Source organism: Hyperoodon ampullatus (assembly GCF_949752795.1).
Source record: "Hyperoodon ampullatus genome assembly, chromosome: 2".
Lineage (NCBI taxonomy): Eukaryota > Metazoa > Chordata > Mammalia > Artiodactyla > Ziphiidae > Hyperoodon > Hyperoodon ampullatus.
Window position 1 is genome coordinate 155,159,454 of NC_136915.1, and position 9,811 is coordinate 155,169,264.

General features: G+C 38.4%; 1 protein-coding gene across 1 annotated transcript; it reads left to right on the top strand.

Moving 5' to 3' along the window:
• Nucleotides 1-3,562: 3,562 nt before the first annotated feature.
• PTGS2 (prostaglandin-endoperoxide synthase 2) lies at nucleotides 3,563-9,601 on the top strand (the record flags this gene model as incomplete). The annotated part of the gene is made up of 10 exons (XM_079696350.1): nucleotides 3,563-3,614; nucleotides 5,008-5,124; nucleotides 5,240-5,383; nucleotides 6,068-6,211; nucleotides 6,637-6,818; nucleotides 7,438-7,521; nucleotides 7,631-7,877; nucleotides 8,132-8,418; nucleotides 8,896-9,043; nucleotides 9,192-9,601. 10 exons carry the CDS (start codon nucleotides 3,563-3,565, stop codon nucleotides 9,599-9,601), a joined length of 1,815 nt encoding a protein of 604 aa, XP_079552476.1.
• Nucleotides 9,602-9,811: the final 210 nt, after the last annotated feature.

Consider the following 9,811-nt stretch of genomic DNA (forward strand, 5'->3'; position numbering starts at 1 on the left):
GTAAGGGTCTTTTATGGGTATTTTTTCTGCCCTTCAGGAAACAGACATACTCTGTGGTATAACCTTGCTAAAATGTCTCTTAAGGCAAGATGCAAGATAGCAAAGCTCTTTTTCTAGCCAGCCTGTCATGAATAAAAAAGACAAGTGGGACTTCCCTGGTGGCGCAGTGGATAAGAACCTGCCTGCCAATGCAGGGGACATGGTTTTGAGCCCTGGTCCGTGAAGATCCCACATGCTGCAGAGCAACAAAGCCCATGCGCCACAACTACTGAGCCTGCGCTCTAGAGGCTGTGAGCCAGAGCTACTGAGTCTGCGAGCCAGAGCTACTGAGCCTGCGTGCCACAGCTACTGAAGCCCGTGCACCTAGAGCCCGTGCTCCACAACAAGAGAAGCCACTGCAGTGAGAAGTCCACATACCACAACGAAGAGTAGCTCCCATTCACTGCAACTAAAGAAAAGCCCGCGCACAGCAATGAAGACCCAACACAGCCAAAAATAAATTAAAAAAAAAAAAAAGACAAGGGGCAATCGCCACTCTCTCTGAGTGAATCACAAAATCAGCCAAAGGAGAAGGGAGGGAAATAGAAAGAAGCTCCATGACTAAGACAGTGGATATGAGCATCCTTCCACATCTGAATGGTAGAACCCTGCTCAAAGCAGTAAGATATATCTCCCTTGAAAATGTTAGCTCATTTAGAATTTTGGGTATTAATAGCCTTTACTGTTCATTTTCTTTTGGCTCATATGAATGGCTTATCACTTCAATTAACACATATTTCATTCCTTTTTAGTATATTCATGAAAGTTAAATTTCAAATGAACACTGCATATGTGGACTTTTAAGAACATTATAACATCACTCACAAAATCTACTTAGTGATCTTCACAGCAATCAGAAAGAAAAAGAAGTTGATTAAAAATGTAGCAGCAGAAGGGGGCAGTAAAACTCAACAGAATGCTCTGGAAGATTTTTAATATGCTTTCTTATTTTCGCTTTATACAGAGAATTTCCCAACAAATTTCAGAGACTAATAAAAGAAATTTTATATAACAGATACATATATTTGTCTAAAATGTACACAGAAACACTAAATATATACCCAAATGAGAGTTAAAATTTTTACATAATCATAACCTTATTTTTTATGGTGTGACATACAGCATAATAATCATAGTACTTTTCTACATAAGACAGGTTTAGCCATTTTGATTTGGTTTGGGACATTTAATATTCCCTCATGACCAGCATCCCCAAATGTACTTTCCATTTTATTTTATTGTCTCAGACTTGTCAATATTAATAAATCACTATTGTTTTTCCTGAAGCCCATAATTGGACTTCATTTCTAAACTGCACCCATCCTTAAAATGTAATTTTCTCCTTGAACTATTTTCTGACTGCATAGGTACATGCAACTCTCTCTATTGTGCTATAGAAGTTACAGATTAAACCAAGTACTTTAACCAAATAGATGTTTTTTAATTAAATTTCCACTATGAAATGGAGTTCAATTTCTTTAAGTTCCAAGTAGTCTAAATGTGATTATTCTCTACGCTGTTTTGTTCTCACTTTTGAATGCAGCCTCTCTGCAAACAACAGAACACACTTATATACACAGTAGGTATATATACTTATATACATAGTAGGTATACAATTAAACTCTGATGAGGACAATGATGATGATGACTTCAAAATGAATTCAGGATTACAATATAAAATTTTAGTATACTTAAGAATTCAGAGTATGAATTCTTCCTTCTCATCTAACCAAGCTCAAATTAGTAGTCTTAAATATTATCTTAAAATTTGAGTAGATACATCCTGCTCACTTAAAATGAAACAGAAAATTGGAATTATTAAAAGAAATTATTTTTTTAAATCTATGCTCTTAGTTGAAATTGCATGTAAGACTCAGTACAATAAATGGGAGTGTCACAAATGGAATGATTAAATACGTCTAGAGGAGAAAGGCTTCCTGGGTGAGGTGGAATTTTAGCCATTTGTGTCTCATGTAGAATCAGATAATGTGTACATTAAGCAAAATATTTTTTAAAAAATCCAGTGTCTTTTTTTTAAAGGCTCTACAACGCTGCTACATTTTTTTTCTTTTCTTAGCATTTTACCCTCACACACCCTCCCAACCACCACCAAAAGATAGATGTTAAACAAAAGCAAAGGATGATGAAATTTAAAATTGTCAAAATCACCCTTCTTTTACATCCATTCCATCCAAATTCCTCATCAAATTACCTTCCAAAACGAGAATCGAAAATTGGCCCTAATAAACCCAGACAATTGAAAAGTAAACGTAATGTATTTTAATCCTTTGTCACAACTCATCATCCTGGAAAAGTAGGCAGAAAAGACAAAAAAGCAAACTTTAAAAACCTACTTCCTTCTATTTGTATCTCCTGTGAAGGGCTGGCGACCCAAACACTGGAAACCACGCGGCAGAGAAAGAAATGCATTAAAGCAGAAGTTTTGGACGTTTAGCATCCCTGCAGATCCTGGTCACCTTCGCTTCCCTGGTTCATCGGAGAGGAAAGTTTATAGCGGTGACTCTTCGATCCCAGATTGACTATTTACAGGATAAGCACTCAGGATCGGTATTGAGGAGAGGAATTTACCTTTATTTCGCCTCCCCAAGAAGCAACGTCGGAGTGGTGGCGTGGAGAACAGCATTTCTTATGTTAAAAACAACTCAGCTATAAAGAGAAGCTACAGATATGTACGTTGACTATAGCTATCACATTTCATTAGGTCAAGTAAAAATCTAAAAAAGAATTTTAATGTATGTGTGTGTGTGCTGAACCTACACGAGGCTGAGTGGTCACTGAAATCATGACACGTCTTAAATACACGACATGAGTAAAACATGTCAGCCTTTCTTGGACCCATTCTCCCCAGTCTGTCCAGACTGTCTTCTTCGGCCCCCCAAAGCCTAGGGACCAGACCAGGGGGCGGGGGCGCGCAAGGGGATTCCCTGCGCTCCGGAATCTTCCAGGCCCCTCTGATTCCGGGAAAGGAAGCCCAGGGGGCCGCCCTTCCCCCGCAAGAAGATCTGCCTCGGCACCGGGTCTTGGAAACCTGGGTCAAAGACCCGATAGGAGGAGAGAAATCTGGCGTGAAGCCCGGCGCCGAGGGCGGAGAAACCCAGGGAGGGGCTCAGGAAGATCGAAGTGGGGAGGGGGCGATCCGCTTTGCACCCACCTTGGGGAAGCCGAGCGCAACCTCCCAGGTTTCCGATTTTCCAGTTTGCGTGGGTAAAAAAAATCCTACCCCGACCCGGGCGGGTCTTACGCAATTATTATTTAAGTGGAGAGAGGGAGGAAAAGTTTTGGAGGGGGGGAAGGAAAGGCGGAAAGAAACAGTCATGCCGTCACGTGGGCTGTTTTCACGCATAAAAGGAAGGTCCTCTCCGTTAGCTTCCAGTTGTCAAACGACTCGCAGCGACCGTCAGAGGACGCTCAGGAACTCCGCACCGCGCCTTCCTCCAGCTGGACAAGCGGGACCCACACAGCGCAGCGCCTCCGCTGTTTCCGCGCCCCTCCCGCAGCCGAGATGCTCGCCCGCGCGCTACTGCTCTGCGCCGCCCTGGCTCTCTGTGGTGCAGGTGAGTGAGTACCTGGGCGCCTGGCACCTGGGACTCCGCGGCTCCGTACACCCGGGTCGAGTTTCTGCTCTGACCTCTCCAGAGAACTCTAGGTATTCTGAATACCCTCGGAAGACAGAGGCTGTATGACTTTGTAAAAAGGCTGGACCACTCGAGTCCAAGTAAACTGGACTCAGCTTTGCCATCAGCTCTGATCATCATGGGTCACTTACTTAACCCGTCCGAGTCTCACTTTTCTCATCTGCTAAATAGGAATAGTGATACTAATTTGCAGGTTGTCATAAGACAGAATCTGATCAATATATGCGAGATGTTTTTTTTTTTTATAGTACCTACTGTTATTGAATGCAAATAATTGTGTTAAATACCCTAGTTAGTGCTTTCCTGCCCCAGGGAAGTCCAGATTGTTTTTTCAGGTAAGCAAAATGCTTAAAAATGAAGCTGTTTTTACTTTAAAATTTTCTTTTATTTTTTTGGCCGCACTGCGCGGCTTGCGGGATCTTAGTTTCTTGACCAGGGATGGAACCCAGGCCCTCAGCACTGAGAGCAGAGTCTTAACCATTGGACGGCCAGGGAATTCCCTGTTTTGTTTTTGTTTAATGTAAATTAAGTCATGCCACTTTAATACTGTAAGCCATTCAATGATTTCCCTTGACACATGGAAAAAAACCCAAATTCCCAGAAGACCCACATGATCTGCCTTTGCCTTTTCTGAACTCACCTTCCACCTCTCCTCCTAGCTTTGCTTCTGCCACACTCTCTCAAACACGCCTCAGGGCCTTTGCACTAGTTTTCCTCTCAACTTGGAATGTTCTTCGTCCAGATCTTTCAACAGCTTTGAGTTCTGACAAAAAAACAAACAAACAAACAAACAAAAAACTTATAACGTACTAGATCTATTCACTTTAATTTTGGAAGTCCTACTTCTTTGAGCCTCTTAAAAAGGCTAATTTGAACATCTAAAAAGTTACGAAGAAAAGCTTAGCAACATTCCACCAATATGTCTGGTGGAATATTTTGTTACCTTTAGAATAGGAAGTTGGTATTTCTACATTATAACCGTTCTGTGAGGCAAGCCAAAAAAAATTGTTTTCCCATGACTACCTGTATATTTCTTGAACTTTTTTTATCATAAAGTTGACTCACAGTAAGTAAAACAATTAAATGTTTAAGTCAAGATTAAGACAGTGAAGAGTGATTTATTCACTGTCTTTACTTTCTTTTTCTTTTAAATTCGGGTATAGTTGTTTTACAATGTTTTGTTAATTTTTACTGTACAGCAAAGTGGAGTTCCCTGTGCAATACAGCAGATTCTTATTAGTTATCTATTTTATACATATTATGTCATATATATGACATATATATCAATCTCATTGTCTTTACTTTATTGTAGCAAATCCTTGCTGTTCCAGTCCATGCCAGAATCGAGGTGTATGTATGAGCATAGGATTTGACCAGTATAAATGTGACTGTACCCGAACAGGATTCTATGGTGAAAACTGTACCACACGTAAGTTTGTTTTTGGGTGCCCTCATTTGGAATGGGGATATATACAGTTATCATTTTACAGAATTGTGTCATATAATGAGGTCCCGTTAATTTCTCTCTTTTTTTCTCATTGCAGCTGAATTTCTGACAAGAATAAAATTATTCCTGAAACCCACTCCAAACACAGTGCACTACATACTTACACACTTCAAGGGAGTCTGGAACATTGTCAATAACATTCCCTTCCTGCAGAATATGATTATGAGATATGTGTTGATATGTAAGTACAAATCACTTTCTAGGGCTTTCAGCGGCCTCAAAGAAAAATGTACTTTATACAACTTTAGATTTTTAAACTTAATCCAAAACATTTAAATATACCATTTTAGTTTACCTTCTGTCTTAATGGCCAAAAATATTGACATCTGAATCCCTTCAAGTTTATAAAGTTCTGTTTCACAGTCAGAATTCTACTTAAAATCCTGCATACCTGCATACCTCTTCTAACCTTCACTGTTCTTGACAATTTGTGAAGGAAGTGTGGTCTAGTTGTTTATTGAATGCCCATGGGCCACAGGATTGCACCCATTAAAATAAATGGATAATTTGGATTGGGGTCAGCAAGAAAACACCTTTATTTCTAAAGTGAGTGTCAAGCCCAGACATTCCTCATAGGCCTCTTGAACAGTAAGTGGATGGTTATTTGAAAAATCAAGATGGCTGAACCATACTGTCTTCTGTAAAGTATATATACATTATCAAAGATGCATTTTAATGAATCATGCTTTCTTCTTTTGAGTACCAGTGGCAGTTAGGATTTAAAGTATAACTGTTTTAAAACAGAGTATCTTTGTTAGGATTAAATTCACTCTAGTGCCACTTTGCATATTTTACAATAAAAATGAACATTGATTTGCCTTGCATATGGGAACAAATAACAGTTTTTTTTCCCCTCAAATTTCAGCGAGATCACATCTGATTGAGAGCCCGCCAACTTATAATGTGCATTATGGCTATAAAAGCTGGGAAGCCTTTTCTAACCTGTCCTATTACACCAGAGTTCTTCCTCCTGTGCCTGATGACTGCCCAACACCCATGGGTGTGAAAGGTGAGTGAGAGGAAGCAGTTAGAGATGTATTAACTGTAACTGGGATTGGATTGCTACCTAGAAAATTTGACCATAAACTATGATTTATTTGTTAATAAAGCCATTTTTTCCTTATGGATATCTCTGGAGATTTTTTTGAAAGTGTGAGTCCATGTAAACTACTCCATGAAAGTGAATGGGCATTTTGGTATAATGTCATGATGTTTTCAAATTCTATCATTAAAACTGAGTTAATACTAAACAAAATAGATTAAAATATTCAGTAAGAAGTTGTTCCCCTGTATTTTGGAACTTCCATTTATATTATGATCCTGTTCAAAGTTGTACTTCTCCTATAAGTGAAAAAGACCCTGGTTAATTGACAGTCACTCTCTGCTTCCTTGAATATATAGATGGATTCTTATCTTGGCTTTTTCATTTTTCAGGGAGGAAAGAGCTTCCTGATTCAAAAGAAGTTGTGGAAAAAGTACTTCTAAGAAGAAAGTTCATCCCTGATCCCCAGGGCACAAATATGATGTTCGCATTCTTTGCCCAGCACTTCACCCATCAATTTTTCAAGACAGATCATAAGCGAGGACCAGCTTTCACCACGGGACAGAGCCATGGGGTAAGACAGAGTTAAATCAAAATTAGTAGCAAATCATAGTTCTATCTATAAAAACCTTAATGGAGTTTCCATTTTAATTCACTGGTTTGGTAAAATAACAACCACACACACACACATACTTACATACATATATACAGATTATTATTTGTAGTTTGGCTCTTATATTTTTAGTTTAAAATATTGGCACTGCAAAAGGTTGTCTTCAAAGACATTTGTACCCTGATTATGCTGCCTTAAATATTATAAGGTGAGATTTTTGCAGCATTATTATCTCTTGGATTTCAGTAGCTTCAAGTTATTGATAAGAATTTTATATAAAACATTTTCTGCTGCTTTTTAAAAGAAATACCATATAGTTATAGTGAAATTTATGATATAAGCTCCATATGAGACACTAATAGGTGACATATTTAGGAGACATATTTAGGTTTGTAGGTTTTAGTAGCTTCAGTGGATAAACAAGTTAATTTATTATTTTGTGGCTGTGAAAAATGTGTTATTGAAAAATTTTAATTAAATCAAACTAAATCATCAAGTTATTTAGTGATAAATACATCATAGACACTTTACATAAGAATAAACAACAGCAACAAATTAAAAATTTTCCATAATCTTCTAGGTGGACTTAAATCATGTTTATGGTGAATCTTTGGAGAGACAGCATAAACTGCGCCTTTTCAAGGATGGAAAAATGAAATATCAGGTTTGTTCCATTTAAATATTAAGAATTAGTTATGACTCACTAGCTACCTATGTTCAAAATCTCTAATGATTAAAATTTGTTTACCTCTTTTGTTACTGTTATTTTTTAGATAATTGGTGGTGAAATGTATCCTCCCACAGTCAAAGATACTCAGGTCGAGATGATCTACCCCCCTCATGTTCCTGAACACCTGCGGTTTGCTGTGGGGCAGGAAGTCTTTGGTCTGGTGCCTGGTCTGATGATGTATGCCACAATTTGGCTGCGGGAACATAACAGAGTGTGTGATGTGCTTAAACATGAGCATCCAGAATGGGACGATGAGCAGTTGTTCCAGACGAGTAGGCTAATACTGATAGGTAAGCAAGAAGAGCAAATCATTTAAATAAAACCCTCTTCCCCAGAGAAAACTAACTTTGCTAGGTTTTCAGTAATTCTGGGGGAATGTAGTACCTGTAAAATCACCTGCTCCATATTCATTCAATTCTTGAGCTTTTGATAGTAAAAAAGAAAATATAAAAGTGAAGGAATGGCAAATTAACAATTGCATTTAGGTTGCTTGAACGTTTGTGAGAAGAAATTCATGTTTTAAATTTTTCTTTTGTGCCAATAGGAGAAACTATTAAGATTGTGATTGAAGACTATGTACAGCACCTGAGTGGCTATCACTTCAAACTGAAGTTTGATCCAGAGCTGCTTTTTAACCAACAATTCCAGTACCAAAACCGTATTGCTGCTGAGTTTAACACACTCTACCACTGGCATCCCCTTCTGCCTGATACCTTTCAGATTGATGGCCAGGACTACAAGTATCAGCAATTTATCTATAACAACTCCCTCTTACTGGAACACGGCCTCACTCAGTTTGTTGAATCATTCACCAGGCAAATTGCTGGCAGGGTAAGCATTATTATTGAAAAACAAAACAAAACATAGGACTAGTCAGTAACTAGAATTTCTGCCGCAGAAATGATTTTTCTTAAACTTACTAAAAGAGTAATTATTTGCTAGTAATATTCTCCTTGAAATAAGAAGCCTAACATATAATCTCGATTATAATATAATGTTACCATTATAATCTAGATCATAGAAATATTCTATAAATATTCCAAACTTATAGTTTAGGTCTCAGCTGGGAGCTGGGGCATCAGTCTTACGTACTTGGTACCCAAGGGATGCTTTTAAAATAGAAATCTGGGAATTCCTTGGTGGTCCAGTGGTTAGGACTTCACACTCTCACTGCCGAGGGCCCAGGTTCAATCTCTGGTCAGGGAACTAAAATCCTACAAGCCGTGCAGCACGGCCAAAAAAAGAAAAAAAAATCTTAAATATGCCTAAAACTCAATTGTGTTCTACAATGTAATTCATTTTCAACAGGTTGCTGGTGGTAGGAATCTTCCAGTTGCAGTAGAGAAAGTATCAAAGGCTTCAATTGACCACAGCAGAGAGATGAAATACCAGTCTTTTAATGAGTACCGCAAACGCTTTCTGCTGAAGCCTTATAAATCATTTGAAGAACTTACAGGTGAGAAACAGTTTCTAAACTTCTTCAGAGTCAAGGGGCAAATGGAAACAGCAGAAGGTGAAAGGAAATTGAGCAAAGGGTAAGACTTGTTTTTTTATTTTGTAGAAGTTTTACATTGGTTGTATCTCTGTCCTTGTCACCTTCACAGGAGAGACGGAAATGGCGGCGGAGTTAGAAGCGCTCTATGGTGACATTGATGCCATGGAGCTGTATCCTGCTCTTCTGGTAGAAAAGCCTCGACCAGACGCCATCTTTGGGGAGACCATGGTAGAAGCTGGAGCACCATTCTCCTTGAAAGGACTTATGGGTAATCCTATATGTTCTCCTGAGTACTGGAAGCCTAGCACTTTTGGTGGAGAAGTAGGTTTTAAAATCATCAACACTGCCTCAATTCAGTCTCTCATCTGCAATAACGTGAAAGGCTGTCCTTTTACCTCATTCAGTGTTCAAGATCCACAGCTCACCAAAACAGTCATCATTAATGCAAGCTCTTCCCACTCTGGACTAGATGATATCAACCCCACAGTACTACTAAAAGAACGTTCAACTGAACTGTAGAAGCTGATTGATCATATTTATTTATTTATATGAACTATTTCTTTTAACTTAATTATTTAATATTTATGTTAAACTCCTTGTGTTACTTAACATCTCTGTTAAGGAGAAAGGGGTCATACTTGTGAAGATTTTCATGTTGATTTTAAAGATGTCTTCAAGTTAAAGGGGGAAAACAGTTTTCATTCTTTTGTACAATCCAATGAGAAATGA